The sequence below is a fragment of the Trichomycterus rosablanca genome, chromosome 20 (assembly GCF_030014385.1).
Source record: "Trichomycterus rosablanca isolate fTriRos1 chromosome 20, fTriRos1.hap1, whole genome shotgun sequence".
Classification (NCBI taxonomy): Eukaryota; Metazoa; Chordata; class Actinopteri; order Siluriformes; family Trichomycteridae; genus Trichomycterus; species Trichomycterus rosablanca.
Window position 1 is genome coordinate 1,828,325 of NC_086007.1, and position 20,619 is coordinate 1,848,943.

Sequence of the window (20,619 nt, forward strand, 5' to 3'; positions counted from 1 at the left end):
AATACTGCCATAGAAATACTGACATGCTTCAAAATCCTGTGACGTGGTGGTGTGTTAGTGTGTGTTGTACTGGTATGAGTGGATCAGACACAGCAGCGCTGCTGGAGTTTTTAAACACCTCACTGTCACTGCTGGACTGGGAATAGTCCACCAACCAAAAACATCCAGCCAACAGCGCCCCGTGACCACTGATGAAGGTCTAGAAGATGACCGACTCAAACAGCAGCAATAGATGAGCGATCGTCTCTGACTTTACATCTACAAGGTGGACCGACTAGGTAGGACAGTCTCATAGAGTGGACAGTGAGTGGACACGGTATTTAAAAACTCCAGCAGCGCTGCTGTGTCTGATCCACTCATACCAGCACAACACACACTAACACACCACCACCATGTCAGTGTCACTGCAGTGCTGAGAAACATCCACCACCCAAATAATACCTGCTCTGTGGGGGTCCTGACCATTGAAGAACAGGGAGAAAGGGGGTAACAAAGCATGTAGAGAAACAGATGAACTAAGTGGAGCTGATAAAATGGACAGTGAGTGTAAAAACAAGGAGGTGGTTTTAATGTTATGGCTGATCGGTGTATGTGGTCCCATTAAACTAGCAGGACAATAAAGACCAGTAACACATTCTGAATCTCTTAAATTAATTTATTTCATAAACGTTTCTGCTTTTTTATCACGGTCAGTAAATCAGTACACGAACGTTAAGCACCGGACGCTAACGAAGGCTTCATCAGTGACTAAAACACTACAGCAGATTCACAGACGATGTAAACACACACACACACACACAACACGACCTACGAGACACACAGACAGGACGACGACCCCACAGGGTTCCACTCGGTTCTGCTAAGCTTTGCTAATTATGAAACGTGACGGACATTAAAATCTACTACTGGCACACGGCGAATGTTTGGGAGGTTCGTTTCCGTACCGCGCGGCACACGTTCAGCGGCACAGGTTCAGCACCCCAAAACAATTTCGCCTCCATCCAGAAGCTAGCTAGCACCCGGAGGGAGGCGTTCAGGAAGACTCGCGATTCCGAAGCGCCCCGGGAACGCCTACAGGTCATGAAGGACCTCCAGGACGGTGGCGATGGACCAGGCCTGCGTCTCACAGCTGAAGGAGCAGTACTGACCGTTCTCGTTGGTCAGCTCGGGCAGACCCTTCCACGGGGATCTAGTAACAGGATGAGAAAAAAAAACTTAAGTCTGAAGCCATGTAGACACTCCGAATGATCGAATTCAGGTGTTCCAGCCACGCCCACGACTAACTCGTGGACTTTATCAAGTACACCTGTCTGTTACTATTTACTTTCGTTGCGTAACGTCCACCGTTGATGACACAGGCTTGGTTCCCAAAAACTGGTGGAAACGCGGGACGGTTCTCTACAAAACAAAGTTCTGACAACCGGTTCAAGAACAAGGATTCTTTTGGTGGAATTACCTTTCCAAGTGGACGTTATGACGTGAGAGGACGTTCTTCACCAGGAACACCGTCTGCTCGTAGGTTTCCTTCCCCAGCTTCTTCGCAAAATATAATTTAGCTCGTAGAAAATAACCGACTGGCCAAAGCCACTCCTGATAAAATACAAACAAACAAACAAAAACAACAAACAATTACAAACAACGAGATTTACTGTATAAAACACGTAAATAAAATCACAATCACATCATGATCCACAACATAACGGATCAGGACGTGACGGTAACACCTCGTTAACCTAGTTTCATTCTTAATTACTCTTAATACAACACAAACTTTAATTACATCACTATTTGACATTAAAATAAAGTTAAAACTTTATACACATTTTAATTCGTTTACAGCCCGAGGCTGTCACACGCCTCTCTGACACTCTCAAAGCCGCCGATCACTTCTTTTCCCCTGCCAGGGACGGGGTCTCACACTGCAGTCTGTGCAGCCTTCTCGATCGCACTTGCCCCAGTGAAAAGAACCCACTGCCTCGGCCATTGTCCCTCCCTTTATTGGCTGTGTGTCTGTGTGGGTGCGTGGCTGGTTGATAGCGGAGCTGAGATTCGAACTCGAGCGTTTGAGTGCTTAATTCAGCAAATGCTTTTATCCACCTACAATCAGGGTTGAATATAATTTGAGCAATTGAGGGATAGGGGCGGTGATCAGGCGGTCACGGGGCTTGATCCCGCAACCTTCTGATCATAATTTCAGTCCAGCAATTTACCCACTGAGCCACCACGGTCTTCTTTATTTGTATCGTGGCATGCTTGTGTTCAAATCAGCTGTGCTATTTGAGGGAGGGCCGGACGACAGGGATGCTGACTGCACAGAGACGGTGAATAACGGAGAGCAGCTCGTGACTCTCTATACGCGATACTGATCTCCGTCAGGGTCTGCAGCAGTGGAGGAGATACAACCAGGGGAATTGGATATGACCAATGTTTATCATGGTCAGGGTCACGGTGGTTCCGGTTTCTGGAACGTCAATGGATGTAGACGCCCGACAAGCACTGCTAGGGATTTAAACCCCGGACCCCAATGCTAATTACCGCTGCGCCACCTGACTGAAACGAATAACGATCCTCGTTAGTGTTTACGGTTGATTACTAGCTCGTTAGTAGCATCGTTTTCAGACGCAGGAGGAAGACGCGGTTCCTTACAGGCCCTTGGTGGTAGTTGAATCCCTTGGCAAGGTTGTAGTTGTTGTTGTCGAGCGAGTTGTCGTAGACGCCGCAGTAAACCATGTCACTGTTCAAAAACAAGAATCGATCAGCCAATCAGTCAGTAAAACATCAAAAAGTAATCTAACGGGTAACAAGAAGCGGTTCTCACTCTGGATCCAGGGTTTTCATTCCCAGAGGGCCGAGCAGCTTCTCCTCAGCGGCGCTCAGAGCCTCCCAGGCTCGCTCGACTGTAAACATCTCTGGAGCCTACGCAGAACAGAACACAAGAAATACTATAATCACAATGTATACACTATAGGACCAAAAGTATTTGGACACCTGATCATGAGTTTGAATCTCAGCTCTGCTACCAGTCACCGGTCGGCTGGGCGCCCCCTAGCGGGCACGATCGGCAGTACAGACAAAATCAGCCGCTAGTCTGCTAAGTGGGAAAAGACGGGACAAAAAAAAAAGTGGGCGGGGCCTTCGACAATGTCTAAGGACCCTGGTTAGTATCCAGAAGTGGAGGAACGTGAAGGTCGGTGCGTGACTCTCCATGCGCGTGACTGACCTCACGCGCCGATCCACCGAAGTACGAGAGGATAAAAAGGGGTAGCTGGAGTGGCAAATGTACCCTCCTAGTATGCCATGAGGAACTGGTTATGACTAAATTGGAAGAAAATGCAGAAATAACTAAATAAAGCGTGATCTTACCACCACCATGGCGATGGTGAAGTTTGGTCTGAGCTGGTAGTCGCACCACGGGCTCGATGCCCCCACGCTGTCTTTGTAAATGCCCCTCTTATGGACCAGGTTGGGGTTTTTCTGGTTGGGGTCGGTGGGGTCGTGAGACACGTAGAACATCTTCTCGAAGTTCTCCTGGATCTTTCGGTTCCAGTCCTCGTAGGAAACGGTGAGCTGCTTCCCTACAAGTGTGGATGAGGGGGTAAATACTTAGCCTTAGTACGCGTGTGTATGGTACGAGATGACGTGTACGTTCTCACCTTCTCTGTGGACGCTGATGGTACTGTGAGGGTAAAGACCTTGTTTATGAAGCTCCACCAGCCAGCGGAGTGTAGATTTACACAAACCCACGATCTCCACCGCCGAGCCGTCCCTGTGGTACCAGTCAGAGAGGATCTTATGTAGCGTGTCGTCACATAAATGAGGTGACAAACTATTCAGCCACATGTATGTAGACACCACTGCTGATTATTAAATTCATGTGTATTTTCTATCTCCCAATCTAGTCATTTCCAATTCCCGATCGTGAATCCACTGCGCTCGCGAACCCTCTGACGTGTCTGGTCTGATCTGCGGCCGCTTCTTATCACCTATCAACGATCTATATGGACAGCCACACTGAGCCAATGTGCCCGGCGCCCAGAACAATCCTGGAAATCGCATTTCACAGCAGCAGCGACAAGAGTCCCTCCTAAGAGTCCCAGTGTCGGAGTCTTACAGAGAGTCTTAGCATGGACCACGCTACTCTCTGTATTCCTCCTCTGCCTGTGCCAGTGCCTTGACCGTTCAGCCTTCCACGGTCAGCAGTGTGCAGCAGCGGAGAGAGATACAGTAGGGGAATTGGATCCGACTAGTTTGGGAGAAAAAATATCTGTCAACTTTCTCCCAATTCCACTGACGCTCGCACCACCACCGTGCAGGCCGTAAAAACTAGCACCCACGCTCTCAGACAAGTGTGAAGTTGGCAGCTGTTCTTTACACCAGCCAGCAGGGTTTCTCAGGATCAGTCAATCGTATCTGTCCAGAGCGTGAACCTTTCGAGCTCAATGTACCTGGGTGTCGCTGGAATCCCTTTGTTCCGAGCTTGCTCGCTTTCTCCCATTTTATCCATCCAGGTTCCGCAGTTGAAACGATTTCCTCCGTAAACGAAGCCGGTGTCTGGAATCACTTTAGCCACGATGTTAAATCCTGACAAAAAACACACACACTCTAATACATACCCATCAATCATCAATCATTATCGGTGCCCCCTATAGTGCCAGTCACAAGCCTGGATCAGGGTATCTGCAGGTATTGGGAAATTAAATTTAAGACTTTTTAATACCACTCTGAGACAAAAATTAAGACCACTGTCGCAGTAACAAAGCAGCAAAAAGCACACATCAACATTATGTTTACAGACTTTATTGTAAGCATGCGAGTGCTGTATTTTCTGTTTAACCAATATTTAATGATTTAAACTTAAATGAACAGTTTTGTATAAACCAAAACCATTTATACTTATATTTTGTATAAACCAGAACCGTCTGTACACTGAAAAGGGGGTCTCAGTTTTCTGCTCGGGAATAATCTGTCCTGTTACATGTTAGCATAATTAAACAAGTTTATTTCTTAATTATTTGTCATTATACTAAGAGCACTGCTTATTTTCTGCATGTTCTATCTGTTGCTCCGTTACGGCTCTGTGTGTGTGTGTGTGTGTGTGTGTGTGTGTGCGCGTGTCTCTCGCTCGCTCTTTATTATGCCTCTCATTGTGACTGATTAATTCCCTTTACTGATGGAAGCAGAATGGGTGGATTACAGTCGATAAGAACTGTGCAAAACTATTAAAAAAAATACACCTAACGGCTCCCAGAGGCGCGACTCGGTTCATTTCGTTCATTTTAAAGAGCCGTTCAATAGAATCGGATCCTTCGCGAACACATGAATACAGACTGGCAGATCGCAGTCACACACACTAGCTGTCGGTCGCGAACGAGCTCTTTGAGCCGACAATTTTCTCCGTGGCACGGGCAGGCACTCCACAGGCAGAAGTGGTAAAATTGAAGAGCCATTTTGGAGCAGAAAGAGCCGACTCTTCTCGGTGAGCTGAGCCAAATGGCTCACCAAAAAGAGCCGGAATTCGCATCACTCTTAAACACAGGCGGAGCAGTTTTCATTTTAGGCTCTGTGACTTTTTTTATTTCTCTAATAAGGGAACTATTCGGTCCGATAGCTATTTGTAGTGAAAGAAATACTGTTACGATTTCAAGCATTTTCAAGCACTTTACCCAAAATTCCAGCACTTTTCAAACCTGGAAAATACGACATTAAAATTCAAGCATTTTCAAGGATTTCAAGCACCCGTACGAACCCTGTTATTAAATGTACACTTTGTTACGCGTTTAGCAAGTAATGAGCGTAAGGTTACCTCAAATTAGCGCCCCTCGGAACCATTAAGACTGCCGTTGGTTCCGCTTAGTTCAGTCCGCCGTTTAAACAGTTAAACTATTTGCATACGAAATCTGGAAATTACGAGATACAATCCACGAAAATAAAACCTAAATTATATTTACACTCTGTGGCATTTTTAAGACCAGTGGCAGATGAATTTAAGACTTTTTAAGACAAATTAAGGCCTTTTTTTAAGATAAACGAATTTAAGACTTTTTAAGGATCCGCGGACACCCTGCTGGATAAATAGGAGAGTTGGGTCAGTAACCTTAATTAAATATGTGGACCGATGACCTGCTCTAGCGCCCCCTAATGGGAGCATCATTTATTTGAATGACTTTTAACCAGGATGACGCACCTTCGTCTCTCATGTTGCGATCGATCTGAGGGCCGGCGTTCCTCTCTCTGAACTCAATGCCCTGCAGGTGGCGCTGCAGAGCTTCATGAATCACGTCACACAGAGGCTGATCCTGCACACACACACACACACACACACACACACAGAGCATATCAAACACACTGCACATAAAAAGCTCACACACACACACACACACGTTTAACAATAATGTATCTCACCACGGTGCCCGGAGCCTGAGCCTCAGACTCGTCCGTCGGGTACATCCTGGAGACGGGGCACCGCAGCATGCCCTCGCCGTCGGGTACCAGGGTGCAGTAATCCTGAATGCACTGCAACCACCACCACACCGCATCCCGACAGTTAAACCTGGCCCCCACGCCCTCGCCCAACAGGTTAGGGATCAACCCGTGCCTCAGGGTGCCCGCGAACGAGAGGATGATGTTCCTAAGAGAGAGGCACACACCCGGCGGCACACGCAGAGGTAAAGATGTGCTCACACGTCCTGGTTGAACAGTAAATCATTGTATTATATTGTGCTGTACTTTACCTGGCCTCCAGGTGGCGCCCGGTGAGCAGCATGAGACCCCGCAGGGCAATGAACGTGTCTCTACCCCAACAGCGGAAAATTCCCGACGAGAAATGAGGCAGACCTGCGAAAGTGATAAAACCCTCACAAAAATATTCACTCAGTACACGTATAACCCCGACTATACCTCAGTAACGCTGACTGACCCGCCGCCATGGAGACGCAGCACTGCTCTTCCTGTTTGGTGATGCTGTTGGTACGGTGCGGGACGTCGGGCAGCGCTGGAGAGAGGGGCGGCAGAGCCGGTAAACGACCCACGCCGCACATCTGCAGCGAACCCAGAGCCAGCAAACGGACGAACGAGGAGCCGTTCTGCACGAAACTGGTACACACACACACAATCATCAACAGTGGGATCACACACACACACACACAATCATCAACAATGGGATCACACACACACACACACAATGATCAACAATGGGATCACACACACACACACCATCAATATGATCGTCAGAAAGTCTGATTTCATTTTTTATTTACGTAATTATGACGTTACGATTAAAGAGGACATTAGAGGAGGTTCGAGGCTGTAACACAGCCCCTCCAATGCGCATACCTGGCAACCAATTCTTTTCACCTGCCAGGGGCGGGGTCTCACACACTGCGATCTGTGATCAGCAGCCCCCCTCCCTGCAGGTGCCTCAATCGGTGCCTCAAAGAAGCTCTGTTCCAGCCAACGTCCCTCCCCCACATTCACACAGCCAATCGTGTGTCTGTGTAGGCGCCTGACCGGCCGATAGCAAAGCCGAGATTGGAATCCGAAAGCTCAAGATCTCGGCACTGGTGGGCTAGGAAACACAATGCATCTTACTCTCTCTCTACAAGATGTAACATAAAGCCTCCACAAGGGGGCGTTTACGTAAAAGTTTATTTAATTATTATTATTTTTCTCTGTGACCCATTTTTTCCGGGTCACAACCCTTTGAAAAACCCTCCTCTACGCTACCAGTGTCGCTACTAAAAAATGCATTCTGTGTAAATATAAAGGGAACATTTGCTATAATGTCATAAATATCCATAAATATAGCTGTTCTGCACAACACTGGTACACACACACACACACAATGATCAACAGTGGGATCACACACAGGTTCCACATCAAAACATCGTCGGAAAGTTATTTACGTAATTATAATGTGACAATCAAGGAGGACATTCTCTGATCCGCTTTCCTGGCAACCGCTTCTTTTCACCTACCAGGGGCGGGTTCTCACTGAAAGCCACGCATTGCAATCTGTTATCAGCCGCCCCCTTCTCCCGCGTGCAGACAGCATGATCAGCCAGCAGAGGTTGCACTAAACCTGGAGGAGCCCTGATTCAGCTGCTGTCCCTCCTACTACAGACTCACAGCCAATCATGTGTCTGTGTAGGCGCCCAACCGGCCAATAGCAGAGCAGAGATTCGAAATCTAGAGCTCAAGATCTCAGCGCTGGTGAGCTAGCGAGTTTTACCGACCAGGAACACTGTATGTCTGTAAAGCGTCTCTGAGTCTTTGAATGTATTATTATTATTATGATTATTATGTGAACGCCCCCTTGTGGAGGCTTTATGTTACATCTTGTGCAGAGGGAGTAAGATGCTTTGCTTGTGTTGCCTGGGTCATGTAAAAAATCATGGACAAACTGTGGGTCGCTGTCAATCGAAAGGTTGAGAGTTCGAATCCCGGCTCTGCCATGTAGTCACTGCTGGGCCCTTGAGCAAGGCCCTTAACCCTCCCTGCTCCAGCACACAGACACCAGCTCCCAAACAAACTATATAAGCAAGCTTTATATATATATATATATATATATATATATATATATACATACAGGGGTTGGACAAAATAACTGAAACACCTGGTTTTAGACCACAATAATTTATTAGTATGGTGTAGCGCCTCCTTTTGCGGCCAATACAGCGTCAATTTGTCTTGGAAATGACATATACAAGTCCTGCACAGTGGTCAGAGGGATTTTAAGCCATTCTTCTTGCAGGATAGTGGCCAGGTCACTACGTGATGCTGGTGGAGGAAAACGTTTCCTGACTCGCTTCTCCAAAACACCCCAAAGTGGCTCAATAATATTTAGATCTGGTGACTGTGCAGGCCATGGGAGATGTTCAACTTCACTTTCATGTTCATCAAACCAATCTTTCACCAGTCTTGCTGTGTGTATTGGTGCATCGTCATCCTGATACACGGCACCGCCATTGGATGCACATGGTCCTCCAGAATGGTTCGGTAGTCCTTGGCAGTGACGCGCCCATCTAGCACAAGTATTGGGCCGAGGGAATGCCATGATATGGCAGCCCAAACCATCACTGATCCACCCCCATGCTTCACTCTGGGCATGCAACAGTCTGGGTGGTACGCTTCTTTGGGGCTTCTCCACACCGTAACTCTCCCGGATGTGGGGAAAACAGTAAAGGTGGACTCATCAGAGAACAATACATGTTTCACATTGTCCACAGCCCAAGATTTGCGCTCCTTGCACCATTGAAACCGACGTTTGGCATCGGCACGAGTGACCAAAGGTTTGGCTATAGCAGCCCGGCCGTGTATATCGACCCTGTGGAGCTCCCGACGGACAGTTCTGGTGGAAACAGGAGAGTCGAGGTGCACATTTAATTCTGCCGTGATTTGGGCAGCCGTGGTTTTATGTTTTTTGGATACAATCCGGGTTAGCACCCGAACATCCCTTTCAGACAGCTTCCTCTTGCGTCCACAGTTAATCCTGTTGGATGTGGTTTGTCCTTCTTGGTGGTATGCTGACATTACCCTGGATACCGTGTCTCTTGATACATCACAAAGACTTGCTGTCTTGGTCACAGATGCGCCAGCAAGACGTGCACCAACAATTTATCCTCTTTTGAACTCTGGTATGTCACCCATAATGTTGTGTGCATTGCAATATTTTGAGCAAAACTGTGCTCTTACCCTGCTAATTGAACCTTCACACTCTGCTCTTACTGGAGCAATGTGCAATTAATGAAGATTGGCCACCAGACTGGTCCAATTTAGCCATGAAACCTCCCACACTAAAATGACAGGTGTTTCAGTTATTTTGTCCAACCCCTGTATATATATACAGTGTATCACAGAAGTGAGTACACCCCTCACATTTCTGCAGATATTTAAGTATATCTTTTCATGGGACAACACTGACAAAATGACACTTTGACACAATGAAAAGTAGTCTGTGTGCAGCTTATATAACAGTGTAAATTTATTCTTCCCTCAAAATAACTCAATATACAGCCATTAATGTCTAAACCACCGGCAACAAAAGTGAGTACACCCCTAAGAGACTACACCCCTAAATGTCCAAATTGAGCACTGCTTGTCATTTTCCCTCCAAAATGTCATGTGATTTGTTAGTGTTACTAGGTCTCAGGTGTGCATAGGGAGCAGGTGTGTTCAATTTAGTAGTACAGCTCTCACACTCTCTCATACTGGTCACTGAAAGTTCCAACATGGCACCTCATGGCAAAGAACTCTCTGAGGATCTTAAAAGACGAATTGTTGCGCTACATGAAGATGGCCAAGGCTTCAAGAAGATTGCCAACACCCTGAAACTGAGCTGCAGCACAGTGGCCAAGATCATCCAGCGTTTTAAAAGAGCAGGGTCCACTCAGAACAGACCTCGCGTTGGTCGTCCAAAGAAGCTGAGTGCACATGCTCAGCGTCACATCCAACTGCTGTCTTTGAAAGATAGGCGCAGGAGTGCTGTCAGCATTGCTGCAGAGATTGAAAAGGTGGGGGGTCAGCCTGTCAGTGCTCAGACCATACGCCGCACACTACATCAAATTGGTCTGCATGGCTGTCACCCCAGAAGGAAGCCTCTTCTGAAGTCTCTACACAAGAAAGCCCTCAAACAGTTTGCTGAAGACATGTCAACAAAGGACATGGATTACTGGAACCATGTCCTATGGTCTGATGAGACCAAGATTAATTTGTTTGGTTCAGATGGTCTCAAGCATGTGTGGCGGCAATCAGGTGAGGAGTACAAAGATAAGTGTGTCATGCCTACAGTCAAGCATGGTGGTGGGAATGCCATGGTCTGGGGCTGCATGAGTGCAGCAGGTGTTGGGGAGTTACATTTCATTGAGGGACACATGAACTCCAATATGTACTGTGAAATACTGAAGCAGAGCATGATCCCCTCCCTCCGGAATCTGGGTCGCAGGGCAGTGTTCCAGCATGATAATGACCCCAAACACACCTCTAAGACGACCACTGCTTTATTGAAGAGGCTGAGGGTAAAGGTGATGGACTGGCCAAGCATGTCTCCAGACCTAAACCCAATAGAACATCTTTGGGGCATCCTCAAGCGGAAGGTGGAGGAGCGCAAAGTCTCGAATATCCGCCAGCTCCGTGATGTCATCATGGAGGAGTGGAAAAGCATTCCAGTGGCAACCTGTGAAGCTCTGGTAAACTCCATGCCCAGGAGAGTTAAGGCAGTTCTGGGAAATAATGGTGGCCACACAAAATATTGACACTTCAGCAACTTTCACTAAGGGGTGTACTCACTTTTGTTGCCGGTGGTTTAGACATTAATGGCTGTATATTGAGTTATTTTGAGGGAAGAATAAATTTACACTGTTATATAAGCTGCACACAGACTTCTTTTCATTGTGTCAAAGTGTCATTTTGTCAGTGTTGTCCCATGAAAAGATATACTTAAATATCTGCAGAAATGTGAGGGGTGTACTCACTTCTGTGATACACTGTATATATATGATAAATAAATAAACACGAAGAGGGACTGACGGTGACATCTGACTGAAGGTTGCGTCCAGGGCCGTGGTGTACGCTCCGATCAGGATGGCGTCAAAGTAGCGGGGGATGAGGTAGCGAGGGATGTGCTTCAGGTAGCCAAACATGGCCTGGAACCACTGACCCACCTACAGGACACAGAGAGGGGAAAAGAACCACGCCCAACACACTCAGGTTCTGACCATCTACATTTACAGCATTAAGGAGATGTTTTGTTCCAGAGTGACTAACAGTCCTGTGACAGTATACAATGTCTAAGCAATTGAGGGTTAAGGGCCTCGCTCAAGGGCCCAACAGTGGCAACCTGGCAGTGGTGGGGCTTGAATCAGCGACCTTTCGATTACTAGTCCAGTACCTTAACCGCGAGTCTACAGCTGTGCTCTATCTCACTTCGGCTGCTTGTGGTTAAGGTACTGGACCTGTAATCAAAAGGTCGCCGGTTCAAGCCCCACCACTGCCAGATTGTCACTGTTGGGCCCTTGAGCAAGGCCCTTAACCCTCAATCGCTTAGACAGTCTACTCTATACATTCTTGATGATTATTACTTTTACTTATATCATTATTATTATCATTATTATTGCTCACCTCTCCCAGAGTTCCTCCTCGAGAGACCAGGCGCTTACTGACGTAGTCGATCATCCAATCTCCCTGCCGCAGGTTATCACAGAACGGGTGGCCCAGGTCGTTCTTAGGCCGGATATCAGCCATGACCGATATCAGACCTGCGTGGAAAAGGGTTCATCTATAATTCAGCCGGTGTCGTTAATAATACGGACAAAAGTATTTGGACAGCCCTTCTAATTATTGAATTCATGTGTTTCAGCGCTTCGGAATGATCTGGAACATCAACTGAGGCTTTCCTGACCTCTTGTGCCCAGTCTTTTAACTAAACGGGCACAAATTCCCACAGACTCTTCTCATTAGAGCAGCTGTTGTTCCAGGTCTGTCTATTTTAATTCCATTAAAGGGTGTAAAAGTGTCCATATAATTTTGTCCACGTATTTGATTTCACAGTGCATTTGGGTATGGGCGGTCTGTACCTTGGAGGCCACCGTACTTCAGCGTGGTCCATCCAGGGATGCTGTAACATCCTCCTCCGTCCTCCTTCTCCTCAGCATCACAGCGGAACAGCAGCACGTTCAGATCAGCCAGCGACAGTTTCTCTATCAACCTGCACCGTGGAGAAACACACAGAATTAACACGTGAACGGACATTCAGACTAATGGTGTGTGTGTGTGTGTGTGTGTGTGTGTGTGTGTGTGTGTGTGTGTGTGTGTGTGTGTGTGTGGACTCACGTCTTCAGCGGGGTTTTCAGTACAGCTGGAGTGTTACTGTCCGCTTCACTCCCTGCTCTGTACTGGGGGTTAAACTGAACCAGATGACTCCTCAGAAACCCCACCAGCTCCTGCGCCTTCGGGTCCAAACTCACCCTGCACTCAATTATAATAATAATCATATTAAATAAATACAAATATAAACAATAATCAGTAACAATAATATCAGTAAATACTATACTGTTATTATTGATACTGCTACTAGTAATAAGTATTATTATTAATAATCAGCAGTAAAATACGCTAGCCCACCAATAATAACAACAATAATAATAATAAATAATCAGCAATAATAATCAGCAATAATAATAATAATAATTATAATAAAAAATCAGCAATAATAATAATAATAATACTAAATAATGAGCAATAATAATAATAATAAATATTCAGCAATAATAAGAATATAAATAATAATAATAATAATAATAATAAATATTCAGCAATAATAAGAATATACATTATAATAATAATAATAATAAATATTCAGCAATAATAAGAATAATAATGATAAATAGCCAATAATAGGTCTAATAATAATAATAATAAAGCCAATATACAATTACAAAATTACAATTACAAAAAAATAATATTCATAAATAATAATAACAGTGATAGTAACCATCATAAATATAATATTATCATTAATAATAATATAAATAATAATAACAATTATTATTATTAGTAGTAGTATTTAGTATCATTGTTATTGTTATTAATTATAACCAACAGCAATAATAATATTAATAAACATTGTTATTAATAATAATTACAAATAATAATAACACACTTATTACCTTTAATAAAAATAATATAAATAAAACTAATAATAACTACTAATATAAACAATGCAAAAATATTACTTACTACAATAACTAATGAATAATAATAATAATAACAATTTGATTTATTAGCTTAAAAAAAGAACTCATAGTGGAATCTGTGACACATGGACGGCCGTGTGTATGAGTATATGGTGTGTGCATAGTGTGTGTATGCCGTGTGTATGAGTATATGGTGTGTGTGTGTGTGTGTGTGCATAGTGTGTGTACGCCGTGTGTATGAGTATATGGTGTGTGTGTGTGTGTGTGCATAGTGTGTGTACGCCGTGTGTATGAGTATATGGTGTGTGTGTGTGTGTGTGTGTGTGTGTGTGTGCATAGTGTGTGTACGCCGTGTGTATGAGTATATGGTGTGTGTGTGTGTGCGTGTGTGTGTCGATATACAACCTGAAAGCGATGACGCTGCCGGGCGTGAGGTGCTCAAACACAATTTCCTGAACAAACTCGCTGCGGCCGCGGGACGTGACCCCGGCCTGCTTCACCACCCCGCTGTCCTTCAGCTAACAACAACAGAACCGGTGGGTTAGATTCAACTTGCTGAAGCTGAAGCTCATACAGGATTACATACAGTATATATGTGTTAAACACACAAAAACACAACAGCGTGATGAGAAGATGAGAAAGCCGCTCTGACCTGGATGTGCTCCTTAATCTCCACGGTGAACTCAGGGAGGCCGTTTATGCTCCTCTCATCCTTCTTATAGGAACCAGCCTGAACCTCCACCGTACGCACCTCCAACACCACCTCCTCGATCTTACCTACAACCCCACGGTGAGAGAGCGAGCAAAACGTGAGCGTGGCCAAGCTCCACACAGGAAAGGACTCGAACCCAGACCCTTCGTGCTGTCTTGTCTGTGGTGTGACTCACCGGGGATGAACATGGGCGGAACCTCCTTGGAGTACTGGTGGTGTTTGGGGTTGCGGAAGGCGGTGCGACACACGGCCACGACGGACTGGTGCGAACTGGGAGAGTGACGCGTCACCGCCACGACGTCCTCGTCCACCTGATCCACAAACACCTGCAGCCGGGAACGCGGTCGGGGTCAGAAGTTTATAGACACGAGGGACGCAAGTCTGAGAAGCTCGGAATAAATCTTAGAATCCAGATCACAGATTTACAAGGTACATGGAACAGTGGTCTCTTTGTCAAGGTCTGAACCCAGAGTAAATCTAAGAAGAACATATTTTTTGGTGGCTTGGCAGTGCTGGGATTCGAACCCACAACCAGGGGGTTTCGACTGATAGCCCGAAGCTCCACCCACTGAGCCACTGCCGTCCCTCTCGGATAGGAAGAGCTGAGAGCAAATTTGTAGGGATGTTTAGATCTGTAAAAAAACATCCTTAAATTAAATAGAAGCCACTGGGGCGTGGCACTGTCCACAGTCGAGCAGGCTTTATAATGCTGTGAGTTTTAGGCTGCTTCAGTGTATGTAAACGTTTATGGGGACACTTTACATTCAAGATGCTTGTTGGAATAAGAGCAGAGGGGTGGTGGTACCTCGGCTTTTGAAGCACTGGACTAGCAATCAGAAGGTTGCTGGTTCAAGCCCCACCACATGGCCCCCTGAGCAAGGTTCTCAACCCTCAATTGCTCAAACTAAATTTACAATAATATTAGATGCTCGCTGGAATGATAGGAAATACTGTCTGTTTCAGCCACACCCCTCAGACGGCAGCCAATCATGTCCGTGCAGACGCCCGACCGGCTGATAGCACCACTGAGATCTGATCCCTGGATCTTTAAGTATGAGGAAACGCCGTGTGTACCTGGTTGAAGCCGTGAGCCGCCAGCTCCTGGTGCAGGCGGTTGAGTGCCAGTTTGCCGGCGATGATGCCCGTCTGCAGGTTGACCTCGCCGGGCGTGGCTCGCTTGGCCTCTGGGTTCCACTTCTGATAGAAGCGCTCCTCTGTTACCACGGAGATCTGTAACACAAGGTCACACCGAAACTCCAGTTCCACCCTGCGCGCACCGGCGAACCAGTTCTTTTCGGAGAGGGGTGCGGGGTTACCTGATGAGGTACGAGCTCATCGTAACCTCGGGTGCTTCCCGTGGCGCAGCAGGCCATCGAGACGATCCCAGAGCTGGGCAGCGAGTCGAACGCCGAGCGGATCTGCAAGACGCAAAACAAATGACTTTCACATCACTGAATCCTGCGTTGTCATAGCCGACTCCCATCCCACCCTGAAGCTGCTTTTCTCCACATGTGCGACCCTGTTGCTTTTTTCGCGTCCGCCCCGACTGTCCCTCCATCGTACAGCCTGTGCTGTAAAGCCATCAGTGACCGGGAGCCGAGAGCTGATTGGTGTTGCCCAACGGTGGCTGCTTGGCAGAGCTGGGATTCGAACCCACAACTGGGAGTTTCGACTGATAATCCAAAGCTCCACCCACTGAGCTTTCAAATACAAAGAGCTGAGAGCAAATTTATAGGGATCATTAGATCCCCAATCAAGGGAACAGAACAGAAGTCTCACAGAGCGCAGTATTGTGTGTGGAGGCCACGTACTGCCGTCTGTGATCAGCCGCCCCCTTGTGGAAGCACTCAGAGCGGTCAGCAGACAAGAAACCCGTTTGGAAATCGTCCCTCCCCCTACAGACACAGCCGATAGCCAATAGAGACGTTTATTGACCAAAGAACCGGATGATGGACTTCCTCACCTCTATTAAACACCAGTACCAGTAAACAGAAGAGGTTACCTGAATGGGGCACTCGTTGTCATGCGTGACATCCAGGAACATGGCATGGGCGATACTGGGTACCAGAGGTCGAAGGCTCGGCTGCATGAAGGCTCCGACCGGCTCTCCGCCGTAGCGGTACACCAACCGACCCTCCTCGTGACTGTCTCCGGCACTCATCGCCTCTGTGACACACACACACACACACACACCGAGTACTGACCGATCTGGCACAACATTAACAACCAATTAAATCAAAAGTATTGGGACACCTGAGCCATTTAAAACAAGTTATATTAAAATAGAGTGACCTCTTTGTGATCTTTTTCAGCTAGAAGACTGTCTGTGGGAATTTGTGCCCATCTTTCCTATATATAATTCAATGATTAGGAGAGGTGTCCCAATACTTTTGTCCAAATACAGTGTACATTATTGCTGTCCTGTTATAAGAAATGAGCTCACACTCGCTAGCCAATCAGAAGCAAGCATTTAATCAGACTGTGGCGTGATGAGCGTAAGTGCAGTGTCAGATCAAACAGGACGCATCAAATGCCTTCGTTAACTATTTAATAATGACTTTAATTGTTACTGTAATTATTACTGTGTGTGTGTGTGTGTGTGTGTGTGTGTGTGTTAGCCGTTGTACCTCGGATGAGGGAGGAGATTCCTAGTCTAGTAACAAACACATTGTCGAGTTCCTCACTGCCAGTGAACAGCTCTGCCACCACATACAGATCAGGCCTGATAGAGCGAGCAGCCGCCAACATGAACTACACACCGAAACCAGGGCGGGGTCATGGGGGGAAATTAGGAGAGGGTTATGGACAGAGGAAGGTTCGGTGACCAAAGGAGAAATTGAGAGGGGGGCAGAAAAGCAACATGGAAGATAAAATGGGGCAAAAAGAGATGAGAAAATGAAAAGAGAAGAGAATGAGAGAGAGAAGCTGGAGAGATACAGAGCAATAAATACGAGTGATGAAATAAGAAAAGTAAATAAAAGAGAACGAGTGAAGAGACCGAGGGGAGAGAAGATGAGAGGAGAATAAAAAATGTAAAAGAGAGCACAACAAAAATCCAAAAAGAAAAGAGAAGCAGGAGGATAAAAGAGAGAAGAGGAACCAGAGTGTGAGAAGAGTCGGGAAAATTAAAAGAAGCAAATAGAAATAGAAAAATAACAGCAGGAGCGAGAGGAAGAGAGGGACGAGAAAGGTGGAACAGTAGAAGAAGCATAAAGAGAAAAGCAGAATTATAAATGAGAAAGAAAAGAACAAAGAAAAGATCAAAGAGAAAAATCAAAGGGAAAAAGATACAAAGTGACAACAAAAAGAATAAACAACAAAGGAAGCAAAACGAGAGAGATAAAAAATAAGAAATAAAATGTAAAATATAAAAGGAAAACAATGACAGATGAAAGGAAGGAAGGGAGGAAAAACAGGAAGGAATGAATTAAGGAAGGGAAATGGGAATTAAGAAATGAAAATATGAAGGAAGGAAAGGAGGAAGAAAGGTAAAAGGGGGAGAAAGCAAGGAAGCAAAGAGGAAAATGGGGAAGGAAGGAGGGAAGGAAGGAGGAAAGAATTAATTGAGGAAGAAATAAAGGTCGAAATGAAGGAATTAATTAAGGGGAAAAAATGGGAATGAAGAAAAAAGGAATAAATAAAGGAAGGAATTAAGGAGAAAAAGGGGAAGGTAGAAAAGAAGGGAGGAAAGTAGGAAGGAAAGAAGGAAATGGGGAAGCAAGAAGAGAAGGAAGAAATGAAAAAAGAAAGGAAGGAATTCATTAAGAAAGAAAAGGATAGATGAAAGGAAAGGGGAAAAGGGAAGGAATGAAGAAAGGGAGGAAGGCATGAAGGAATTAATTCAAGTCAGAATGAGAGAATTAATTAAGGAGAAAAGGGAGAAGGTAGGAAAGAAGAAAGGATGGACAGAAGGAAGGAAGATGGGAAGGATGAAAAGTAAATGAAGTAAAGAGGGAGGGAAGGAAAAAAAGAAGGAAAAAAGGAAGTAAGAAAAGGAGGGAAAAAAGTTAGAAATGAATAAAAGAAGGAAGGAAGGAAGGAAAAAAGGAAATGAAGGAAAGAAGAAAGAAAGGGGGAGGAAAGAAGAAAGAAGGAAATAAGTAAATGGAGAAGCAAGAAGAGAAGGAAGAAAGGAAAAAAGAAAGGAAGGAATTAATTAAGAAAAGAAAAAGGAAAGGAAGAAAGGAAAGGGGAACGAACGAAGAAATGAAGAAAGGGAGGAAGGCATGAATGAATTAATTAAGGAAGAAATCAAGGAAGAAAGGAATTAATTAAGGTCAGAATGAAATAATTAATTAATTAAGAAAGGACGGAAAAAGTTAAGGAGAAAAGGGGAAAGTAGGAAAGAAGAAAAGTAAAATGAAGTAAAGGAGGAGGAAAGGAAAAGGAAAGTAGGAAGGAATGAAGAACACAAGGAAAAGAGGAAGGAAGGAGTGAGTGAATAAAGGAAGGGATTAATTAAGGAAGGAAGTCGGATGTTAATGTTTTGCAAACGTGAAATCAAGACAAAGCCGTGAAAAAGATTAATAGGTGGACAAAAGAAAAAAACACAAACAAAGATTCGGTTAGTGTCTCACTCACACACACACGCACGCACGCACACACACACACACACACACACACACACACACACACACCGTGCAGTACCTCGGATCAGGCTGCTTATTCCCAGCCGGTTTACAAACACATTATCAATCATCTCGCTGCCGGTAAAGAGTTCAGCTATAACGTACAGATCAGGTCTGACCGCTCTCGCCGCACACAGCATCGCCTGCGCGGTCAAAACCTCCGGTCAGCGTCCACACCCCACACTGCGAGCAACTCAGGGTTAAGGGCCTTGCTCAGGGGCCCAACGGTGGCAACCTAGCTGCCAGTACCCTAACCTCTGAGCTACCACCGCCCCCAACACATCACATTCCTAAAAACCTTAGAGACATGGCTACACTACATGGCCAAAAGTATACGGACAGCACAAATTTGAGCATGATTCTGGTCAGGAACGTGGTGGGTTTGGTGGATTTATGGCGGTAACACACCCACAAATTCATTTAATGTTCGTCTATAATGTTTGCAAGCAGGCAGACTTGATTAATGTGGCCAAAACATCATAATGTGTCCACATCAAATGTTCACATATTTTTGGTCATGCAGATTTCAGCATTTTTCCACAACTGAATGTTTGGAACACGATGTTTTGTCCAAATAAAATAGGTTAAAAATATACATACAACATCCACTATATAGACTTAAGTATTGGGACACCTCTTCTAATTGTTGGATTTATGTCTTTCAGAGAGGAAATTATACTGTTCCAGATTTAAAGCAACAATTTAGGGAAGGTCCTCTCCTGTTCAGCATGACTCTGCCCTGTGCATAATCAAAGCTCTATAAGGACATGAAGAAGAGCCTCACGTAACAGCTCTGGGATGACTCAGGCCCTCACATTAACTTACAGTACTGTGACAGTATACAGTCTGAGCAAATTGAGGGTTAAGGGCCTTGCTCAAGGGCCCAACAGTGGCAACCTGGCGAGGGGTGGTGAGGCTTGAACCGGCAGCCCATCCATACGAATGCTGTAATCTTTTGATTGAACGGACACAAATTCCCAGACATACTTTAAAGTCTTGTGAGAACATTTACACTGTCAGCATTTAGCAGACGCTTTTATACAAAGGGACGCACAGTGAATAGACCAAGCAATTGAGGGTTAAGGGCCTTGCTCAAGGGCCCAACAGTGGCAACCTGGCAGTGATGGGGTTTGAACCAGCAACCTTATGCTTACTAGTCCAGTACTTTAACCACTAGGACACACTGCATTCTATTTTAATACTGTTTGTTAACCTTTGTCAATAACTTTGTCAGGTGTCCAAATACTTTTGACCATATAGTGTAGTGCTGCAGTTTTATCTAGTGTGGGAGCAGGACCTTACTATGAGGTCCACACAGAAATTTGTGTTTCTGTTTCTGTATCTAACATGGATTCCGTGCGTACCTCGGCCACGTGGAGCGGTGTAGAATGGCAGTTGTCGAGCCGGACGCCGGTGAAGTACGTGGCGGTGATTTCGGTGTATTTCTGCATGTGCGCCCACAGGTACGGGCAGTCCTCGGGTTTACCGCCGTACCGCAGCTTCACGCTGTCGCCCCAGCAGATCAGCTCCCGTCTGACGTACACGTTAGATCCTAAAACGGAAGAGGAGACGCAGAGGGGAGACGTTCAGC

General features: G+C 45.6%; 1 protein-coding gene across 2 annotated transcripts in view; it reads right to left on the reverse strand.

The window, feature by feature from the left end:
- Window positions 1-634: 634 nt before the first annotated feature.
- Window positions 635-20,619, reverse strand: part of agla (amylo-alpha-1, 6-glucosidase, 4-alpha-glucanotransferase a) — a 32,790-nt gene continuing 12,805 nt past the window's right edge. Inside the window, exons 12-34 of one of the 2 annotated variants that reach the window (XM_063016393.1) lie at window positions 20,393-20,580; window positions 17,028-17,151; window positions 16,403-16,566; window positions 15,717-15,818; window positions 15,475-15,630; window positions 14,576-14,726; window positions 14,341-14,465; window positions 14,094-14,206; window positions 12,826-12,960; window positions 12,570-12,700; window positions 12,115-12,251; window positions 11,524-11,657; window positions 6,917-7,092; window positions 6,732-6,834; window positions 6,403-6,628; window positions 6,185-6,296; window positions 4,446-4,581; window positions 3,654-3,766; window positions 3,364-3,575; window positions 2,819-2,916; window positions 2,647-2,734; window positions 1,457-1,590; window positions 635-1,189 (exon numbers count right to left, since the gene is read on the reverse strand). In XM_063016393.1, coding sequence (XP_062872463.1) covers window positions 1,072-1,189; window positions 1,457-1,590; window positions 2,647-2,734; window positions 2,819-2,916; window positions 3,364-3,575; window positions 3,654-3,766; window positions 4,446-4,581; window positions 6,185-6,296; window positions 6,403-6,628; window positions 6,732-6,834; window positions 6,917-7,092; window positions 11,524-11,657; window positions 12,115-12,251; window positions 12,570-12,700; window positions 12,826-12,960; window positions 14,094-14,206; window positions 14,341-14,465; window positions 14,576-14,726; window positions 15,475-15,630; window positions 15,717-15,818; window positions 16,403-16,566; window positions 17,028-17,151; window positions 20,393-20,580 — 3,176 coding nt within the window. In that variant the 3' untranslated portion in view covers window positions 635-1,071. Of the gene's footprint in view, window positions 1,190-1,456; window positions 1,591-2,646; window positions 2,735-2,818; window positions 2,917-3,363; window positions 3,576-3,653; window positions 3,767-4,445; window positions 4,582-6,184; window positions 6,297-6,402; window positions 6,629-6,731; window positions 6,835-6,916; window positions 7,093-11,523; window positions 11,658-12,114; window positions 12,252-12,569; window positions 12,701-12,825; window positions 12,961-14,093; window positions 14,207-14,340; window positions 14,466-14,575; window positions 14,727-15,474; window positions 15,631-15,716; window positions 15,819-16,402; window positions 16,567-17,027; window positions 17,152-19,047; window positions 19,172-20,392; window positions 20,581-20,619 lie in introns of both variants that reach the window. The other variant, XM_063016394.1, reaches the window with a different exon arrangement.